Source organism: Pyrus communis, chromosome 7 (assembly GCF_963583255.1).
Source record: "Pyrus communis chromosome 7, drPyrComm1.1, whole genome shotgun sequence".
Lineage (NCBI taxonomy): Eukaryota > Viridiplantae > Streptophyta > Magnoliopsida > Rosales > Rosaceae > Pyrus > Pyrus communis.
Genome location: NC_084809.1, coordinates 26,378,468 through 26,401,554, shown reverse-complemented (window position 1 = coordinate 26,401,554; position 23,087 = coordinate 26,378,468). Strand labels below are relative to the sequence as shown.

Here is a 23,087-nt window from a genome sequence, read left to right as displayed (position 1 = left end):
ATGGAGGGATATAACGTTAACTTGAGTGTGATGAGAAAAGGTGCCTGGACTCGAGAGGAAGATGATCTTCTCAGGCAGCGCATAGAGATTCTTGGGGAAGGAAAGTGGCACCAAGTTCCTCACAAAGCGGGTATATATGTTAATGTGTATATTTAACTATGAAAGATGGATATGTGTATTGCTAGTAAGCATTTCATTGGTGTTACAATCATACAATGTAAGACCTTTCGCTAATTGGTTTCAAGAAATTGAATGTTCTAATTTTTATTAATACTTTAGAACATGCTAACTGTATAACAGTCATACCTGCTCTCACCTCACATTATATATGTTGTTTACATATATGGCTAAAGTGACCTCTGTATATGTGAAGAGGGCCATGTTGAGAGACTTAGTCCCTCACATAATTGTTCACGTAGAAAGATGTTATATAAACTTTGAATTATGTACTCAGGCTTAAACAGGTGCAGGAAGAGCTGCAGACTAAGATGGTTGAACTATCTGAAGCCAAATATCAAGAGAGGAGACTTTACAGAGGATGAAGTAGATCTTATAGTTAGACTTCACAAGCTTTTAGGAAACAGGTACTAATAAATGAATAAATGTCTCTTTCAATTCCTATCGTCCTCATTATTGTACTTGTTGTTGAGAATGAATCCCATAATGAGAGATTAAGGGACCTAACATGAGAAGTAAATTGGGCTAGTTCTCATACTGCCACTTGATTTTATGGTAGAACTCCAACTTTTTTTTTATGGTGTCAAAGCACGTGTGAAGCCCAACTGTCACACGTACTCCACATTACTCTGGTTGTATTGTCTACGTGTTTGACTTGAAAATTTACCAAACGTGAGGGGGTGTATTGGAGATGAGTCCCAAATTGATGAGAAGAGAAACATTGCACTTACTCACAAGTAATTGAAATACTCCTCATATTGTCAATTAATGCTCTAATATTACGTTCAACTCAAACAATGCTTCTTATAGAAGGTAAATATTTCTTAATGATTTTTGCAAGTAAAGTCATTTTCGTGCTTTTCATCCCTACTCGACTCAACAAACCTTTAAGATTTTGTATTCGGCCTCATTTGGTATTGAAGCCTGGATTAGAATAGATGAAAATTTATCCCCACAAATAGTGTATTAGAAGGGAGAACTTTTCTTCAAGTCTAATCCCTGTTTCAACCCTCATGAATAAGAAAAGTGTTCTTGTCTACTTTCAATATACCTTCAACTTGAAGGTAAAATATGAATTACTCATGAAGAAAACTCATTCATCCCTATTTCCTCAAAGTTATAAGATTAGAAGGAAGAAGTTTCCTTCATGTCTAATCCCATTCTAATCTCTCAACATGGTCTTTTAGGCTATGTTTGGGTAAGAGATTTTCATGTCCCAAGAAATTGAAGCCAAATTAGTAACAAATAGACGCAAAATGTTAATAGAGGATTAAAACAGCATTCCATGAGCTTTCTGAAGGCGTATAAGAGGGATTTACAAATTACAATCTAAAAAGCGGGCGGTTTGTATAGGGCATGATAGACGTACAAAGAGAAAGCTTCTTCAATAATTTTTGTTTAGGAAAAATAAAATTGGAAAATCTTGGGTGTAAGATATATATAGTCTCTTAAAATATATTAACCGCCGTGTAGAAACACCCCATTAAACGGTACTTCTCCTGTCTGCCTTATTTGGTGCCTCGAATAATACCAAATATAGTATAAAATAATAGTTAATATTTTTAATCAGATACAATACTAAACACCTGATAGTACAATCAACTGCTTGACAATATAGCCAAGACTAATAATTAACAATTTTTTTTGTTAAATAATTAATAAAGTTCAACTTACCAAAGGAATTCAAATAAATTTTTTTTTATTCCAAGCGTTGTAGGATGAGAAATGGTTTGAACTCAATATGCAGTGGGTTCAAATAATTATCTTAAAGTTATTATATTTTATTTGTTAAAAAAAAAAGTTATTATATTTTAGAGCTTAAATTAATTCTTTACCAACCTATATTGTTATGTAATAATTACACGCAGAAATGTAATTTTTGTATTAGACTTAGTTCACTCCATTAAATTCTAGAGAAGAAAAATGTTTATGCAATCTAACAACCTCTTTTTTTTTTTTTTTTTTTTTTTTCCCCTCTTTGTTCATCTTATTTCTCATCCAAATGTAGTCATAATTTTTTTTTTCATGCGTGTAATGTACACAGGTGGTCATTGATTGCTGGAAGACTTCCAGGAAGAACATCGAATGATGTGAAAAATTATTGGAACACTCGATTGCGGATCGATTCTCGCGTGAAAACGATGAAAAATAAATTCCAAGAAACGAGGAAGACCGTAGTGATAAGACCTCAACCCCAGAAATTCATCCAAAGTTCATATTACTTGAACAGTAAAGAACCAATTCTGGACCATATTCAATCAGCAGAAGATTTAAGTACGCCATCACAAACGTTGTCATCGACAAAGAATGGAAATGATTGGTGGGAAACCTTGTTAGAAGACGAGGATACTTTTAAAAGAATTGCATGTCCCAGCCTTCAGTTAGAGGAAGAACACTTCACAAGTTTTTGGCTTGATGATATGCAACAGTCGTCAAGATCATGTGTCACTTTTCCTGAAGTAGGACAAAGTAGAGGTGATTTTTCCTTGAACATGGACCTTTGGGATCATTCAAAAGACGAATAGCTAGAGAAAATGATTCCACTTCTTTAGTATCATCAAGCTTGCTTACTATCTTTGCTCGATTGTACTAGTTTAGTATTGTCGTATGATTATAAAAAAATACAATAAATAAAAGCTCCCCACCTTATTAAACATCTGTAAAATCTTGATATATATCTTTATTTGTAAAAATCACATAAAAATTTCCAACAACCAGTTTGATTCTCGATTGGATGCGGTCGTCATTGTAAACTTTTGCTACAATGGTTTTCTGTTGATTTTGTTCTGCAATAACTGAATCAAGTTTGCAATTGAAAGCTAACTGAATACATTGTTGTGATTGGCACATATTATGAGTTGGCAACAATTTCATCTCAACCATGTGGAGTGCTAGCTACTTTCGGCTAAAGAAAGGGACAAAGAAAAAGGGGGACATCATTATGATGTCTAGCCCTTGATTTGTGGCTTTTACAAAGGCAAAGATTTGGCCTTGTGTGATGAGCCGAAAGAGAGAAGAGGAGAGAGAGAAGGCGGGGCCTTTGTTTATATTAAGGCATTTGGTTATGCCTTTGTGAAGAGTGAAAGAGAGCATCCAAGGGGGAGAGCATTCGGCTCTCCCATGGAAAAGGTTGAACATGGGTTGAGAGAAAATCAAGAGAGCTAGAGTGAAATGTATTCTAGTGAAAGAACTCTTGGGGTAGAGTGAGGCTCTTGGGAAAATTCTGTGAGTGAGTGTACAAGGGATATGGGATTGGGTTATGTCGATTTAACTCATGTATACTTGTACTGTTATTCTCATAGTGAAGAGCAATATCTCTCCGGGGACGTAGGCAGTTTTTTGCCGAACCTCGTAAATTTCTCTGTGTCTTTATTTCTTGTATTTTATTTTGTTTAACTGTGTGTGATTTTGGTGAGGTTGTAATCTGAATCTCGGTTCCGCACTAACGAACGGGCCAAGGCACAACATACATATACTTTTTTTATATATACATATATAGTAAATATGATATTTAAAATTGAAAGTCGATGGATGTAGTCTTTGAAAATGAACGTTGCAAATCACTATGATCATTCCGTCATAATTTTGTCAAAAATTTTGTAATGTGCTGCTGAGGCACATAATTTGGTCTCATAAGTCTAATTAAATATTTTTATGTTGAAATTTAAATACTGAATACATAAATTTTTTGTATTATTAAAAACTTGAAAAAAAAAAAAAAAAAAAAAGAACAGTGGAATCTGCGTGGTTGCACAACCCAAACGATGTTCATCATCTTCTTCCTCAGGGTGCTGAGTACTCACCTGCCTCTAGTCGGTGTACATCCAACATGCCATTTCTGCCTCTAGCCGGTCATTTCTACAAATTCATTTAGTTTTTGTCGAATCTGTCAACTATTTCGTCAAATATGAGGACGAACACCGGCATGGAGGAGCCGTGCACGAGGGTCCCTAAACTTCTGAAGATCATTAGCAGCCAAACGTACTGCAAAGGAGAAGAGCTGGAAAAGGGCAGGTTCAGTTCCTTCTCTTCTCCGCCTTTGGCAATGTCTTCGACTCCGCCGCTGTCTCTGCCTCCGCCACTGCAGCAGCTCACCTTGTTATGATAAAAAGGGATAGCACAGAGCACAACGAACCCAACAAAAAGAAACAAGCTTTAGAGTGTGAGATCTAAAGAACCCATCTTTTTTCCTTCCTCTCTTTTTTGTTTCCCCAAAATCCACCACCTTATCAAGAAAATGTTTTCTTTGGAGTAACTGAAGGACAACCCACAAGAACACTTGTCAAATACAAATTCAATCTGAAAAAATTCAAGGGTGAGAAACTCACTCTGGTATGAAAGAGTGTGACAAGCTGTCAAGGGCGATTTGTTCAGGGTGATCAGCCCAATACAGCTTCGTCAGCCGGAGAGAAAATGAAGAGGCGAGAGAGGAGAGAGAGGTTGGATCAGTGGTGAAGGAGATAATTCCTCTTCCTTTTTTTCTTCTTTCGCTTTTATTATACCAAAAAATATATATATATATATTCATTATTTAAATATTTTTAATCCACATAATAATTTTTAATTAGATTTGTGACACATCAATACATAACAGAATGATCACATATATTCACGACACCCATTTTTAAAGGCTACATTGATCGATTTTCAAGTTCAAATATCATCTTGCTCAAGTGGGTTATTTTTTATACAAACCCAAAACTTAATAAAAAAATTTGTTATTATTTATTTGAAACTAATAAAACATATTTACAATTTGGGCCCTAAATTAATGAAATCCATTCCCACACCACATTCTCCCCCGCCTACTTGATCTCGTCATCCCCATCTCTGCTCCTCACCCCCTGGACAGTGACCACCACCGCCTCTCTCTTTTCAAATTCATTCTCATTCAAATATCACTCCGCCCAGCCACCCACCGTCGTAGAAAACCTCCTCTACCTGCGGGAACAACTCGTGTTCCTTGAGCTCGAGTTAATTGCTGGCCAAGCTCTTGAAAGCGGAAAAATCGTGAAAAATAGATATGGACATTGTTGAGACCGAAAAATGTCACATGCAAGCCTAATTAAGTCTCGAAGCTTAATTGTTATACAAGCCGAGCCCCAATACATGCAAAGGTGCGGAATCAAGAATGAGTTATATTCGCAATCATGCTATGCTATGTTAATCAAGCCGAGCCCAAATACATGCAAAGGTGTGGAATCAAGAATGAGTTATATTCATAATAATGACATGCTACATTAATCAAGCCACATATTTGCGTAAATCATGCCACACTCGTGCAAACTCATGCATATTCGTCACGCCAAGCTTTATCACGCAAATCACTATTCATGCTAAGATTAGCCCAAGTCACATGCCCGGGGACTTTCCAAGTGGATTATGGTGTAGATGGTTGCAGAAGTTCATTGGGACTACGTGGAGTCAAGATTATGGAAGACTTTGGGTTGCTCGGGAGCCCAAAAGTCCAAGCTCATAACCTGTGTATTCCATGTGGGTAAGTTTGAGAGAAAACCAACCTAGTTTCTTCCTTTTCCTAGCAAACTAACTAACTTACTTAGGAAGGAACCAAGCCCTAAGCCTTAGAGTCACGTGAAAGCCCAGCTAGACATGCATTGAAGGAAGAAAGAAGCAAACTTTCCTTTCCTAACTCACACAAAAAATGTAACATCCCACATCGTCCAGGGGAGTGATCCTTAAATGTATATTCTCATCCCTACCTAGCACGAGGCCTTTTGGGAGCTCACTGGCTTCGGGTTCCGTAGGAACTCCGAAGTTAAGCGAGAAGGGGGCTAGAGCAATCCCATGATGGGTGACCCACTGGGAAGTTGCTTGTGAGTTCCCAAAAACAAAACCGTGAGGGAATGGTAACCCCAAAGCGGACAATATCGTGCTACGGTGGTGGAGCGGGCCCAAGAAGTGATATGCCTCGAGCGGGGATGTGACAAAAAACCAACGCATGAAGGCCAGGAGACGGAGATGCGTTACCAAAAGTAACGCTTGTGGAAAACTAACCTAAGAAAACAACGCCCGAAGAAGGATGCACAACGTAGTATTCAAGTGAGTGGCTGCGTTTAGTTGTCTTACACTAATAAGGAGTTGCGGTTAGGTCAGGAGAAAGGGGAGAGAAAACTAAACCACAATTAGAGATTTCTTAGGAACCCTAGAAATGAATCATTCACCTATAGAAGAGGTATCAGAAGCAATTAGAAAGAGGAGGACATTATAACATAAGGGAGGGTTCAAACATTAGAGTGAGAAACATAGAACCATTTTTCTACAACTTTAAAGTATTCCCCCAGATTTCATTCAACCCTTTCAGTCAAGGAAAACCTCTTTAGAACCCAAAAAGCCAAATTATCCAACCTAGAACACCATACAACCATGCCAACTCTTTCTTTCTCTCATGCCAAATTAATAACCTTCTAGCTTTCACACTATGCCTCACTTGAGCAAGCCATTATTTTCTTAATCATGCTAATCTTCGAGTCACTAATCTAACTAAGATATTGTAATACCCCGTATTAAAATATATAAAAATTATATATATGTGTGTGTGTGTGTGTGTGGGTGATTATTTATATGTAATGATTTTATTTGATTTATTTTTGTGCAAGAACCTACTTTCAATATGTGAAATAGTTTCAATGTAAAATCTTTTTTTTTTTTTTTTTTTGCTACAAATTATTTCAAAAACTAGCTAGTAGTATTTCATGTTCATATGTAATTAGAGATATTTTTAGTTTGAGTTGGAGAAGGGGTTGAGTTGGAGAAGGGGATAATGATGAGTTTGGCTAGATTTTTCTCACAAAGGCTAAGTGGTGTTTGGCAACCATTAGAGAATAAAGAGGAGGAGTTAGTCACTACTCTAGATAGGTTAAGGTGGAAGTTGGTAATTAATAGAAGCTAATAATTAGGGTGTGGAGGTGGGAAGCCTTTGGCTTATACATGTGGCTAGGTGTTGAGTTTGGTTTGATATTTTTACCAAGTAGGAGTGAGTTGGCAAGTTGAGTTAATGTGGAGAGATTACTCACCCCTAAACATTGGAGAGGTGTGAGTCTATGTAGAGCCATAGCTAGGTATGAGTATGTATTGGCATGCATGTGGCAATATGTTGTTTTAGAGTGCTTACTCACTAGCCTAGGGGAATTTCAATTAATTGTCTATATTCTCTCTTCAATGCTTCAATCTATCATTCCAAATTTTCCAATGAGGTGAGAATGGGTGGGATGCATATTCCTTAGAGATGAACGTGGCCTTGGATGCTTGTATCCACCTTGCATAATATTGATTAACTTCACACATGTCTCTTTGCCATTTGAACACATATTTAATTCATGATTAATCTAACACTTGTTGTTTTTCCATTGGAACACATTTCATTGCTATTGATTAGGACAACAATTGTTGCTTTGTGATTGGAACACATTTCATGGTAATGATTAGCACAACACTTGCTTTCTTTCCATTGGCACACTTGTGGAGGTTCTTTGGAGAAGAAGATGTCATGCAATCTACATAAAGGAAAGAGAAAAGAAACAACGGAAGGAGATATAAAGGAAAAGAGGAAGAAGAAAAGAGAGAGGAAGAAGAAGAAAAAAAAAAGAACAACTCCAACAAAAAGTCATTCTCCCTTTCATATTACCTTCCTATTTTTCTTTTACATGTTCTTAGGGCTTAAAGCGATCTTTCATTGTATTTGTAAGTCCCTCATATATAGTAAAATACAATGAAAGCAAAACCCAATGGATGTAGTCGATTTGGTGAACCACCCAAATCTTGTGTGTTTATGCGTTTACATTTGAGATCATTTCCATGCAAGCACTTCCACCAAACTATCAAAAATCTCCATTTATTTTCACTTGAGAATGATGTACAAGAATGTACAAGAGTGTGAGACAAATCCCAGAAAAATACATGAGACTTTACCCAATAAATCTTTCCATCAAACTACTATCATTTTCATCTATTAAAAGAAAGATATCCAAAAACTAGAAATTCGTCCAGCCTAGTTAACAGATCAAAACACCATCATCCATAGATTAGATCATAATACTTTCTCCATGAGAGTTCTTCGTCTGTATCTCTACCATGATATATCCAAATTTCAAGAAAATCCAACGGTGCGATCTTCCAATATGTTTAAATTACCAACTCAGTCTCTAATCCCGCAGAAAACTGGACAACCATGTTATGAGTACCAAACCCTCATTTTTTGTAGCTCCAATCGAAACACTTCCTTCACAAAAGTTGATAGTTCTTTATCATCTCCTCTATAACATATCCAAAAACCAGATCAATCTAATCTATGTGCTGATTCGAACAGCTGATAGTTTCAGTTATATTAAAGAAGAAGAAGTAGAAGTGGTGGGCTAAAATAAAAATAAAAGATGATGTTTGGAAAGGGAAAAGCTAGAAACATGATTTCATGCCTTGAGGCTTTGAGACATATATTTTATTCTAAAATTATTTTCTCTAACATGGATGTTTTCTAATGAAAACAGGTTGCCCGACCAAGATGCACGAGACGTTGGAAAAACATATATGGAGTGGTCTACGAGCAACATTTTATATGATGGATTATAAATAATTACTTTGTTATTAATATTATGATTATATTATTCTTGTTACTAATCAATTTGATTTATGTTGAAGCTTGCAGACTTGTAAGATAAAGTGTGAGTATTGATATCTATGTGAACATGACATATACATATGCATTGCAAAGCAAGACAAAGAGTTGTGTTGAGTTTGTAAAGTATTTGAGTTGTGAGGATATTCAAGGGCTAAAATTTGCCTTGAATAATAATGAACTGTATCTATGTCAAATGTAGGGTGCAGGGCTTGAGTATACAAATTCTTTGATTATAAAAATAAGGTTTTTTAGTCAAAATGGTCCCTGAGATTTGCATAACTCCTCACTTTGGTCCCTGAGATTTCAAATCAATAGAAGTGGTCCTTGAGATTGTCCACCATCCATCATTTTGGTCCTTCCGTTAAAAACTCCATTTAGTGTCCCAGAGCTCTTGGCCGGAAGTTTTGGCAATTTTCAAAGTTTCGTAACTCAATCGTTTCTTAACCAAATTCGACCCATAATATATCAAAATGAAGATAGGAAAGTGCAGAATAAGATTCTATTTGGAAGCCAAATGATTGCTGGAGATGGTCAAAAATAGCCTCAAAGTTGATAGGTCCAAGGGAAAACTAGAAAACTCGTCGGAAACTCGCCGGAAACTAGGTAAACTTTAAACGTTCATAAGTTCTTCAATACTCAATGAAATCAAGTGATTCAAAAACGAAAATCATACTTCTTGATGAGAAAAAGATAATGGTATCATTTTCAACGGCTAACTCACCGTGTTTTGGCTGGAATGGCTCGAAAGTGGGTGTCTTGGTCTCAAGTTTGCCACTTTCGAGCCATTTTTCTGCCAAACCATGGTGATTTAGCCATAAAAAAAATAAAAAATAAAAAAAGGGTACCATTCTCTTCGCTTCGTTGAGAATTATGATTTTTGTTTTTGAATCACTTGATTTGTTGAGTATTGAAGAAATTATGAACGTTTAAAGTTTACCCAGTTTCCGACGAGTTTTCCAGTTTTCTCTCGGACCAGTCAACTTTGAGGCTATTTTCCAACCATCTTCAGAAACCATTGGGCTTCCAAATAGATATAATCTTATTCTGCACTTTCCTATCTTCATTTTGGTATATTATGGGTCAAATTTGGTTAAGAAACAATTAAGTTACGAAGCTTTGAAAATTGCCCAAACTTCCGGCCAAGAGCTCCAGGACACTTAACAGAGTTTTTAACGGAATAACCAAAATGATTGATGGTGGACAATCTCAGGGACCACTTCTATTGATTTGAAATCTCAGGGACCAAAGTGAGGAGTTATGCAAATCTCAGGGACCATTTTGGCTAAAAAGCCTAAAAGTAATGAAATCTTGTATATGTCAGGTGTCAGGTGCAGGGCTTGAATATACAATTGAGCGTTGGGGGAAGTGCATGTTTAATAAATTGGAAACTGAGAGTTTAACTACAGAAATTGGATTTAAGGGATGAACGGGAGTTAACTCATATTCTAACATATCTGGAGCCAAGTGATATAAGCATGGTATGGGACGTGTAGGCTTGGGTGCCTTAGATATGTGTTGCCGGGATTAGAAGGGAGTGAATACATTCATCCATTTTATTTGCATATGTTCCATGCATCTCATGGCATACATTTTATGTATTTGCAAGAGCTACTCATTTCAATTATTATTTTAGTTGGTACTTTTGTTATGAATTAATTTGTGTACTATAGTTATTCCGCTGCGTATTTTAAAATTTTGTATGTAAGATTTTGTTGATATATGGTGTAATTGTTATAATTTTATTTTATTTTCCACGACATCTTGGTTGTAGAATTTATTTCTATAGCTAAGATATAACTCACACCCTAACTCATGAATAGTCTGTATTCGCGGGTCGGGGCATGACAGATATTTTCTAAGCAAGCTAATCTTTTCGAGATATTCCGAGACTTGGTACGAAACCGATCCAAAGGAGACAAGAGGACGTTCTCAAAGCCCAAGTCCACTTCGACCTAAATGTCCCCTAACAGTCATCAACCTGACCCGACGTCATAACCAATTGGTCCACCTAATCCTTACCGTTCATCATGAAAACCACACCCCTCATCATTGCACGATGAAACTAGATCCTCCACCACAATCAACGACTTCAGCGTCGTTTGGATGAGAAGAATTTTCAGATTTGAATCATAGGTAGCTTTGGACATGTCAACATCATACATGTCGTAACTCAAGAACCTCACCATGGCCGGGATGAAGCTAGTTTTTCTAGTGTCGGAGGGGTAGTAGAGCAACAAGTTCTGCTTACAAACGTGGCCTAGTTGGTGATATTCTCGCTTCACTTCGAGAAATTCCCGATATTGGACCGAAAAATGAGGGTTTTAAAACCCTTTTGAGAATTTGAGAAAGAAAATGAGGGGTTCTTAGCACAAGAATTATGAAAGCCAGAAGATGTTTGGCGACGAGAGGGTGGTGGTGTTTCTAGAGATTAGGGATAAGGTTTTCGAAGGTGATGGTGTTTTTGGCTGGTGGGGCACAATTCAAATTAACCATTTTAATATTTTAGTTTTTTTTTAAAATTTGTTCATTCCAAGTGTCGATTGATGAGAGGATGTGCATCTATATATATAAAGTGAGAAGGCCAGTTTGGTGAAACTTTCAAAAATGCCAAGAAAGCCCCTTCATTTTCTTCACAATTGAAATCCAAAAAAGTTTCGAAAATGAGGACAAATTCGTAAACAACCATTACTAAATAGAAAACAAATAAAAAAAATCTATAAATGGATGTGCTTAACAGTTAACCCTCATAAACTGCTAAGCAGTAGTGGGCAGTTCAAAAGCACAAATTAAAAAAAAAAAAAAAAAAAAAAAAAAAAAACTATCTTTACCATATATGTAACAAAGAAGGTTACAGTAGAAAGAAAATATAAATAAATACATAAAAAAAACAAAATTCAAAAAGTATTGGAAAAGAAAACGGAAAATTGAAAAAAAAAAAAAAAAAAAACAAGTAGATGTGCTTAAGCCTCTCAACTGCTAAGCGGTAGTGGGCAGTTTTCTCCCCCATAGAATTCCACAATCTGAGTTGGAAACAAAACATGGTAATTAAAATAAAAAAATCATGATAATTATCCTCTAAAAGTTAGTAGTTATGGAGAGGAGAGAGAGATAAATAATAAAAAGGCAACAAAAAAATATTAAAAATAAAACAAATTAAAATAAATAGAAAAAAAATAGATAATCCAAACTAAAATGGCGAAACCGTTCGGAAGAGAAGAGGATGAATGTGGCGTCATTTTTGAAACTGCTATGAGCATTTATCGTGTGGTTTTTTAAATAGATATCTATGGGAAAGCGCCTCAAAAAAATTTTGACTAGCCGGGTTTCTTTTTTAGTTATTCTTCTCTTTTATTCACCTTAATTTCTTGATGCATGATTTTTAACAAATATTTCTTAGAATGTTTATGCTTCCATTTTGATTAGTACGGTTCTTGCTATATTTTAGATTATTAAACAAACAAACAACAAATAAAAGTAAAGGGACGTGATGGCGTAACTCCTCTGTGACATCCCACATCGCCCAGGGGAGTGATCCTTAAATGTATATTCCCATCCTTACTTAGCACAAGGCCTTTTGGGAGATCACTGGCTTCGGGTTCCGTAGGAACTCCGAAGTTAAGCGAGAAGAGGGTTAGAGCAATCCCATGATGGGTGACCCACTGGGAAGTTGCTCGTGAGTTCCCAAAAACAAAACCGTGAGGGAATGGTAAGCCCAAAGCGGACAATATCGTGCTACAGTGGTGGAGCGGGCCCAGGAAGTGGTCCGCCCCGGGCCGGGATGTGACAATTCGGCCTGGGGCGGATCACTTCCCGGGCCCGCTCCACCACCTTAAACAAAGTTGAGGTTTCACCATAAAATCAATTGACAATATAAGGAATAACTCAATTATTTACAAGCGCATAAAAGGACTCTGCTCTCATTAATGTGGAATTCATTTTCAACACTTTCATCTCTTGAGTCTACTTGGGTTAAAACAACGCTTCTTGTAATTTACTACCGCTGGCAATTGGTGCTCAATGCCTTGTGAGACTCAAACAGTCTGCGGGATGATACATGCATGGTTGGCAATCAATACATCAACTTCATGCTATCATATGGAGAGTATCAATTGACAGCTTCCCACGGTTATGCGTTAAGGTAATTGTTGTCCATATCTCTCTCTTTTCTAGACCTAGAAGCTTATGGTTTTTCATTAAGAACATATCTTATACGTTGATCCCATCACATATGTTAATTCATTTGTCATCGTATACGAGGTTAATTTGACAGTCGGAGTGGTAGAGGTTATTGCTCATAAACGCTCCGAGTACAAGTCTTTTTAATAGATGCACAGTGATAATCCTAAAAGTATTTCTAGTTGAAAGAAACACATAACAGGTGCTTGTTCCACATATATCACTTAGGTTCCGTTTAACACGTCATATAAGTGACGGGATATGATTAAGAATACAGACCATATTGTTTGGTGATCTTGTGTATTACTCGTATAATTTATCCGGTCCCAATTTTTAGTCCAACTCGCACCTGCTTTGCTATTCCTAAAAACACCTCCGTATAATTAGTCGGGGCCAATGAATGCTCACTCTCGCTTCTTCCCTCTTTCTCGTTGTTTATTTCCTTCTCCAATGTCTCCTGCGCATCAGAAACACGAGGAATCAACTACCCACCCTACCTCGCAGGTGACGGCAAGAGCTTCATCTTCTCATTCGCTATCAGCCCAGCACCGACTTCTGCCATCTTGAGATCCCTTCTTTCAAACGTCTTCACACATCGGTGTCGACTATGAATCGAACCTATTCCTCTTCATCTCTCTGAATGTGTTCTTTCTCATCCACCATCCATGGTGTCCTTGTGAACCCAATAGCAACACCCCAACGAGAGAAGTGGCTGAAAGGATTTCCTCTTTCATATTTACTTTGAGTTTTGAGTTTCAATTCTTGGTTTTAGAAAGATTGAGCGATGTCAATTATTGGTGGTATTTGAGTGGAGGTTCAAGAGGATGAGTTGGGTTTGGATTTGGTTAGGTGAGAAGCAAAGCAGCGAGGAAAATGGAGAACTTTTGGCTGGGTGAGAAGGAAAGGTCTGGGCAAATATGGCAGTATGATGACAAGGTTTTCATTTTTGGTGAAATTAATCAAAGTTGAGGCACCCAAATTTCTATCTAAAATTAAATTTATAATTTATTTTATCAACTATTGTTTAAAAATTGATTTTCTATAATACAAAAAAGTATTTCCAGTCAGTCCAATGATCTGATCAATATCAAACATTATACTAAATACTCAACATTTTAATTCAGTAGAGCACTAAACATCGACTAATTTAATCAGTGTTATCCAATGATCTTATCCGACTGAAATAGTTATTACAATCCGCTGTGCTAAAAAAAACAGTCTAACCGGTCTCTCTAGGCGCTAGGCAGTGGTGTTCCATCGCAATTAACTCAAAATCGTTTTATGGAATCGGCAAAGATATTAGGCGCCGTAAGGTGGCCGCCTAAGTGGGCTAGGCCGCTTCGACGAACGCTGGGTGGTCTGGGAAAAAACATACTTTCTCGATTCACAACCCCTTTGTTTCCCCAAGTCTCGCAATCTCTTTGCTTGAAAGGAGTCTCGACATGGTCTACGAGAGAGAGAGAGAGAGAGAGAGAGCTTTGTAGATTAGAAGCTTGCTGTTGCAGTCTTGCAGAGAGGGGTGACGGCGACAAGGTGTAGAAATAAGCTTACAATTGCAGAGATGAGTGCAATGGCTTTAGTTGGGGTTTTAACTTTATTCAATTGGTTGTTTTAGGCTTTAGCCGTTTAGCTAGCAATAGTTAGGTTTTTCTTTTAAGCGAGTCGGTGAAAGTTATCTAAACTACATATTAATATAATCTTTTTTGTTAACTACAAGAGCGTAAAAGACCATTTAGTCTTCCATCACAAAAAAAAAGTTAAGAGTAGTAACGTAATTTCATAAAATAAAATTTTGTTGATTTTTATTTAAGCCTAAAAAAATAATGTGTTATTCAATGTTTATTCATATGTTATTTAGTAAATTTAGTTAAATTTATATGATTTATTATTTAAATCCGTCTAGTTCATCTAGGCTCCTGCCTAGCCACATAGGCACTAGACCACAACAGATCGTCTAACTAGCGCCTAACATCTTTTAAAATCTTGAGAATACTATATATCAAACGAGGTCTTAAAGTACTTCTAATAACCGAAAAATATTTCTAGCTTTTTCTGCTAAATATTGCCAGAAGCAGTTTAGTAATCTAAAAATTATTTTAGTTAGTTTAAAAGCAAATCCTAACATACTCTACGAAGTAAAAGAATTTGCAACTTCAAATGTCAAACTTTATGAGAACTGTTGCCGACTCAAAAATAAATGGACCCAAATGTTGGAAAGAGATTCTCTCCGAATCTCTCCATCTAAAGCTCAGGAATCAAACGATTCGAGTTTTTTAAATTTGATCAAACGGTTAAAAAGTATTATATTTTTTAAAAAGTTTTACTAATTTCTCTGTTTTTAGATATTTGATAAATTTCAATGATTCGAATCACTCATTCTTGAGCCTTAGAGGAAGAAATCCTGAGAGTATTTATTTCCCCAAATGTTTACTCCATTTTAAATGAGTGACTCTGAGCTCTCCAAGGACACACATTCCCAACAAATACGTGTACAGCTTTAGGGCACAAACAGTTTCCTGGTACCTTAGGTTAATAAGAAGGTGAATTGTATGCCCTTCCATTTCTATATTTTTTCCATATTCTTTTATTTATGTGATCACGATTAAATCACGTCAATATTTTATATTTCTATTACTTTTTATTTTATTATTTCTATAAAAAAATTAATATAAAACATTAACGTAACTTAATCATGACTACATATCACAAAAGAACAAAAAAAGAATATGAAATTGAAAAGACAATCCACCTCCAGTTAATAACCCCTTTCGTATCTTTTGTTTTCATCAACAATCCCTTTCTTATTGTCGTCATGCTGCGTAGCAAAGACGACAACTTGCCAACCTACGTACACGTGTTGAATTGGACCAAAAATATGTACGTCAGAAAAGAAAAAAATTTATTGTGATGTGTTGTATTTGTCTTTATATGTAAATGAAAAATTCGATATCAAATTAGATTGTTTATTGTGTAGCTTAGCGAATTGCCTCATTTTTTTAGTATAAAATATATCATTGTACTAAAAAAATAAAATAAAAACTAAACTATATCATATTAAGTAAGGTTATGAATCTTAAAATATCAATGCGCATGGTTTTATGTCATATTTTCTTTTAATTTTAACTTCATGTCTTTTTTTAAAGTGTTTTTTTATGTCTTCTTTAGAAACTTGCAAAGAGACTTTATTTACAAAAATACTTATCAAACATGTCCATGAAGCAACTATAGAAAACTACTATGAGTCACAACTTAATATCAAATTTGTTTTAAAAATATATATCCTCCTCATACATACATCTAAAATCTCCGCTAGCTAAATAACAATTAGACGTCACTAAACCAACTGATTCCTTATTTAAATTGGTTTTGTTATTGGAACAGGTAGCAAGAAGTTGCCTACATCTTCATATGGGGCGAAATCAAAGACAATGCTATGACTAAAATGATAAGCTAAGATTAGGAAATTACAAAGTGAGAATTCTACTGATCGATCAAGCAAATCGTGGTCCCAAAATTTGAAACGGGAGCTTAAGATTTTTTACTCTGAATTAAATGAAAAAGTACAAATATAGTATAAGATTGAAACTGAAAGCGATCTAACAGAGGATGCTCATTACTAAACAGTGCATGGTTCCACTTTTTGGACAATGGTTATCTGTCATATTATTCAATTTTCTTTTACATAAATATTTATTATACAATAAATAAATAAACAGTCTAATCGGATAAATGGTTCTCGTGATGATAAGGTAATCGGAAAGTAGCCCCCGTGATAAAAAAAAAAAAAATTAAGATTTAAAACCTCATGATGTAGTCCGTTATCAAATTTAGTCTAAAAATGATTTTTTGTTAAATATTCATTAAATACAAGGGTAAAAACGTATTTTGATGTGTGCACCTTCTTCTTCAATGTTCAATGTTCAATCCAAATTACGGTGAAAGTGAGGTCCAATTCTAAATTTTACTCGACACAAAATGTCGAAGTAAAAAATAAAATTCAGAAAATTGAAGTACCATAGTAAAGCCTTGCAGCATGAGCAGCAGAGAGGCTCTTAGCTGCGTGAACCCTGGAAGCCCACAAGTCAACTTCCATGGTGGTGGTTCAACTCTCCGGCAACCCAAGTCAGTTTTTTCCGACGAGAACCGGTGGAAACCCCCCCCCCCTTGGGGAAATGGGTTGGGACCAAAAGGCTTAAGGTTTCAAGCTTTCAGAGAGATATTGGGGTGTGGGTGCGGTGATGTTTTGCATACTCTCTCTCTCTCTCTCTCTCTCTCTCTCTCTCTCTCTCTCTCTATATATATATATATATATATATCTGTTTGTTAAAATCCCAATTGTTGTTGTTTTTGCATACTCTCTCTCTCTCTCTCTCTCTCTCTCTCTCTCTCTTTATATATATATATATATATATATCTGTTTGTTAAAATCCCAATTGTTGTTGTAAAAGATTAATGTGAGGTTTAGTTTAGTTTAACATTTTTAGCATTATCAAATGAATTATTAGTGTTTCGAGATTGCATTGCGGTTTAATCCATGAATTTTTGGAATTTTGGAATTTTGGGGTTGATTTGTTAGTCCCTTTCATCTGTTATGTGCATTGGTTGTACTTGTTTTACAGAGAGAGTAGAGAGATGAGGAAGGAAACAAGGAAGAAGAAGGCACACATCAATGTACATTTTTACCCTTGCATATAACAGATATTTAATGGAAAAATCACTTTTGCACTAAATTTACTAACGGACTACACCACGAGAGTTTAAATCTTAAATTTTTTTTTTTACCACGGAAGCTACTTTCCGATTACCTTATCATCACATAAACCATTTATCCGATTAGGTCTAAATAAAATTGTGGGATACATGCACTACTTACCATTACGATTGATTCGATTTCGCGTATAGGACACACTGTGGGATGTCACTTTCTTCTCTTTCTAGTCATACTCATCGCACTTTCAGCATGCAATGTTAATAATTTTTCTTTCAGGATTTTTATATATGATATATAAATAGTAATTGCCCTCATTTATTCTTGATCAGGTAAGTTAGTTAACATTATTCACATATATTAATTATAAGAAACTAAACAAATTATAAAGAGAAGGAATCCAACTTGAATTTTTTTTTCCCATTATAAGAAAATTAGTGCTCAATGAAGGGAAAATGTAGTAAAATTTTAAAGATGTTTGAGTAATTATATTACAAAAATATAATTGTCTTAAATTTTTCTATAACATTTTCATAAGAAAAGTGTATCAATACCATTTATTTGAGTATTAATATTGTAATGTAATAACGTCTAAGTATAATTCTACCTCAAAAGTGTAATCTATTGTCCACGCTGGAAAATGCAATCTTGTTGTAGTAATAATAACGTAACTATTTGTAATTATTATAACGTTACAATATTATGTAAATTTAAAGTGTAAAGTTGACAATTATAGTGTAATCCTTGTAATCCTTCTCTTTGACGTTAAATATAATAGCATAGTGTAACGTGATGATGATGATGTGTAATTATAATTATGATTTCTGGGGAAGAGTGGAGTTTTAGAGAGGGACAATCGATATGTTACTGGTAAGAAATAGGAAGATTGTATGCTTGTTACTTGTTCCCTATTTTCCAAGCTTACTTTTCTCGGAAAGTACTTATTTTTTATTTTTTTCAATTCCTTTCTATTTAGACCGTCTCCTATTCTTAACTTAAAATCTTAAATTTTCAACTCAGAAAATTTTAATTTTAACCCAAAAATAGTTTTTCAGCTTCAATCAATCTGTGTTAAATTTTTAGCCTGAGATTGTTAAAGAATGAATTTATAATAATTTGTTTCTTAGAGTAACTTTAAAAAAAAAATGTAGACTATCCTAAAAAAAATTATGTAGACTATTCTAATTTAATTTTATAAACATTTTAACCTAAAAATATTTAGATTCGATAAATTTTGAAAATTCACTAAACTGACATCATGAAACTCGTGGAACACTATAAAATAATATGAAACACATGAAAGATTTTTCTTTTTAAAATTATTTTAGCATTAGGTTTAAATTTGGACCATTAAATATTTTTTATTACTGTTAGATTTAATAATATTAGATCTTAGCCGTTTGATTTAATAATATTAGATCTTAGCCATTTGATTTAATAATATTAGATCTTAGCCGTTTGATTTAATAAATTTATAAATATAAAACTAAAAAAAAAATACACATATATAGTGGGCCAGTGCATTAACCCAGGTGGGGAATCCTGGCCTAAATTTGTCCCAGAAATGAGTTTTGGATTAAAACTCATATTTGACCCAAGGGTTGAAACAAGTTGGGGTAGGTTTAGAACTTAAAAGTTGAGTTTTACTCTAAATATTGGAGTAGGTCATATGTTTAAGCAGGTGCAAAATATGGGAATCATCAAATTTGTTAACTAATTAATATGACATATCAATTTCTGAATACTAAAAACAAACAAAAAAGATTATATATTTGCCTCACACACTACCACAAAACTGGGCATGCCTACAAAGTTTTGCCCGACAAATTATATTTCGTCGAATAAAGTTGTTACGCCCCGATCCTTAGATACGTTACGATCAACACATAATGTAAGAAAGTACATGTTCAATTATCATGCCTTGCTTTTGAGACATGAAAAAAACAACTCAATGGTTCAAAAACGTAGTAATTTTTCTTTTTATTTCATAGTTGCATCTAACATCTGCATTAAATTGTTTACGTACCCTAAGGCGAGATCAAACCATTTGTAGTTCACCCTTTGATAAACTCCAACATTTCTCATGGCATTCCTAACAAGAAAATAAAATAGTTCATCACTCAATGGAACTCTACAAGCATAATTCACTCTAAACTCCTTAACGAAACCAAGGGTGAGTAAATGGGTCTAGGACCCACGTGGAAGGGGAAGGAAGAGAATGGGCTCTCAGCCAGGACCGAACCATTTCCACCGTTCATTTCTCAGTTCGAACAAATCCTATTGTTTGGGTTTATATTTGAACATTGAAGCTAGATGAAAAAAAGCCCAAGAATACCTAATTAGAGGAGACTTGCCTGAAGCCCAACACCAAGCCCAGAAGCAAATTGAAGCCTTCTTAGCCAAAAAGCAAGTCACGTGCTTACCATTGAAGTGACAAGTGATGGAGATTAACCTACTACCAGCCAAAGAACATTTTCCAGTGGTATTACACGTAAAAAACTGATGACTCACTACCCTCCAAGTGTTTTCGGGCCAGAGCAAAGTCACAGCAGTTAGGCTCATTTGCCTATAAAATTAGGAAGAGGCCCCAAAGACAAAGACACTCAACCAATCAAACAAATAAACATACAAACTCTGCTCTCAAGCTAGATTTGCATCCAAAAGCTCCAAAAGCTGAAATCAACCTAGATTCAGTCCTTTTTAGTGACAAGCTATCTCTTGTCTAGATTTCCTTCGAAAGCCTATCTTTCTCTAGTTTAAAGCTCTGCTACCTTCTATCATCGTAGTATCGATTCCCTCGTGTAAACTTGTTTACCATCCATCCATTTTCAGCATATAAACCTTGTAAGTACAAGGAGAAGTGACTGCAAGAAGTTCAACCTTGACAGTCAAGGTGAAATCTTGCTCGAAGCTCTTTGTATGTTTTCTAAATCTGTAGATCTATTACTTAATGCATTCTCCAATATGTATTCAAGTTATTTCCATCAGTTTTTCTACTTTAAGAGTCTTATTTGTATCTGGATCTAGTCATTTTAATGGATATGCTTTCATTAAAATCAATCAAGAACCAAGTAAATGACTTAGAGGGCTCCAGACTCCCTTCATTTGAACATACAAGACTATGAACTAAAAGTCCTTGTTTACAAGGCAAGAAAAAGAACTTAATGTGGACTTAACCCATCCACGACAATCCTTTGATAACAAGAAGTTCGAGTAACTTAGGGTGCAAATAATCGACTAAAAACACTCTTATTCTACATCTGCTATACTGAGATAGCAGTGGCATGTCTAGCACTTAGTTAGTTTTAATTACGAGCCTCAAGGCCTACACCTAAGGCCCCACAAAGGCACATTTCAGAACTAACTTTGTCATCTTCTTGTACCACATCAACAAGCAAGAGCCCGACTACACATCCAAACTATCAATCCCTTGGAAAGCTATGCTGAGGACCGAAGATCATTCTCCAGAGAAATCTTCGCCCGAACACCTATCTCAACTATCTGTTGTTGAGTTCGCAACGGCAATGCAAGCACAAATCTGTACTCTGTCCGTCCGTCCGTCCCTCAGTCTCTCTTATCTCGAATTCCTAAAGGCCTTGCCTCTTCATCTCTCTATTGCAGTGCCTATAAATGGTTCATGTATAACAGTATCAGTTCGTGCATCAGTGGTTCAATTGCAGTGCTCAAAAATGGTTCAAAGGTCTAAGGCGACATAAATTTCCCCCTATTTCTATTCGAAATCTTCAATTCTTCATATTTAAGGTATTGAATTTTAAGGTTATAAGCTTGAAGAATCAATTAGGGATTTACGGATTTTGGGTTCTATCATTTTGGATTTGGTTAATTAAATGATTAAAAGGATTTTTTGGGTGTTTGATGTTGCCATTTTTGAACACAATATCAGTTCCACTACTCTTTCATTTTCCCTTAATTTCTGAGCAACCAAACAAGTAGCATTATTGACAACATACTGAGCTCCTCATGTCCACCATTCTTGAAAGAATCCTAATAAAGATTCATAGGCAAATTAAGCCCTAACAAAAATCTAATAAAAAGGATCTTGAACATGTAGGAACCAGCCTGTTTGGAACAGGCTGAGATAGGTCCAGTTCCATTTCTAAAATACCCAACACCCGCCATGTTCTTTTATAAACGGGTCCGGTCTGGTCCCTCCAACTTTGGGCCCGACTCGGCTAGTGCTCGCTCCTAAACTAAACCATATAAAAACCAAGATTTCCCTTTCATCTTTCACACATATCACATTGCTTTCCAACGACAATTCAACAATCACAACAAATAATCAACCATTAAGATCATATATTGTTGAAGATCAACACCAGCCCAATTAGTGTTTGTGTTGAAGTGTAATCTTGCCTTGGCCCAAGATGGATCCAACCAATGGACAAAGAAAGATCCATAAACATGCTAAAGAATTCTAGCAAATTTCAAGTTGGTGGAACAGTCTAGAAGAATGGTGAGGTTTCCACAAACATGCAAGATTAGTGTAGATAATTCTAGCTTAGAAAGTTAGTGGAATTATCTAGATATCTCTAGCATGATGTTTCCATCCTTCTCCAAGGTTCTATCCATGCCTATAAAAGGAGAAGGCATCCTCACCATTTGTATCAATTAAGAAGACTAAGTGAGAGTGAGAAGTATGAGTAGTCTTGTGAGGAGTGCGAGTGGTCTAGAGTTTGTCTCTAGAAAGAGTGAGTGTTATAGCTTCAAAGAGTGTTTTTGAGAGTTTGTGTGTTGTAATATTTTGTGAGTTAATACAAGTAATTTGTTTACTTGTGTTGTCTCTCCAACACTTGTGTTAAAGTTGTGTACTCTAAGTTTTTTTCTCAACAATTGGTATCAGAACGGTACGATCGGGGACCGTCTCTAGTGAAGTTTTTTTAGAGTCGTGAGAAGTTTAGTACTTCACAAGATTATTCGTTAATCTTGTTCGGCTTATCAAAGCTCTGCCAACACGATGAGAGATCTTCAAGTTGTTGGAGGAATCAAGAAGTTGAACAACAAAAATTACAACACATGGACAATGTGTATGGAGTCTTACCTACAAGGCCAAGATCTTTGGGATGTCGTCGGCGGTAATGAAGTTACAAGCCCGATGAAAACACCAGTGGCACTTTGAGGAAGTAAAAGATCAAGGCAGGTAAGGTAATGTTTGCCTTAAAAACTACAGTTGAAGATGACATGTTGGAGCACATACAGGAAGCCAAGACACTGAAAGAAGCATGGGACACCTTCGCCACATTATTTTCAAAGAGGAACGAGACAAGATTGCAGCTTTTCGAGAATGAGCTATTATCAATGGCCTAAAGGGACATGACAATTGCGTAGTATTTCCACAAGATAAAGTCTATTTACTGTGAAATTTCTGAATTA

The 23,087-nt window shown here is 35.6% G+C and overlaps 1 protein-coding gene across 1 annotated transcript; it reads left to right on the top strand.

Moving 5' to 3' along the window:
* On the top strand, window positions 1-2,702 carry LOC137740298 (transcription factor MYB1-like). The gene is made up of 3 exons (XM_068480158.1): window positions 1-130; window positions 455-584; window positions 2,222-2,702. The coding sequence occupies exons 1-3, from the start codon at window positions 1-3 to the stop codon at window positions 2,700-2,702; spliced, it is 741 nt and encodes a 246-aa protein (XP_068336259.1).
* Window positions 2,703-23,087: the final 20,385 nt, after the last annotated feature.

Bases quoted from the DNA above. Each gene is read 5' to 3' on its own strand.
- LOC137740298 (XM_068480158.1), top strand. From the start codon at position 1: ATGGAGGGATATAACGTTAACTTGAGTGTGATGAGAAAAGGTGCCTGG. The intron at 131-454 runs GTATATATGTTA...TTATGTACTCAG, and splicing joins CCAAGTTCCTCACAAAGCGG to GCTTAAACAGGTGCAGGAAG. The intron at 585-2,221 runs GTACTAATAAAT...TAATGTACACAG, and splicing joins CACAAGCTTTTAGGAAACAG to GTGGTCATTGATTGCTGGAA.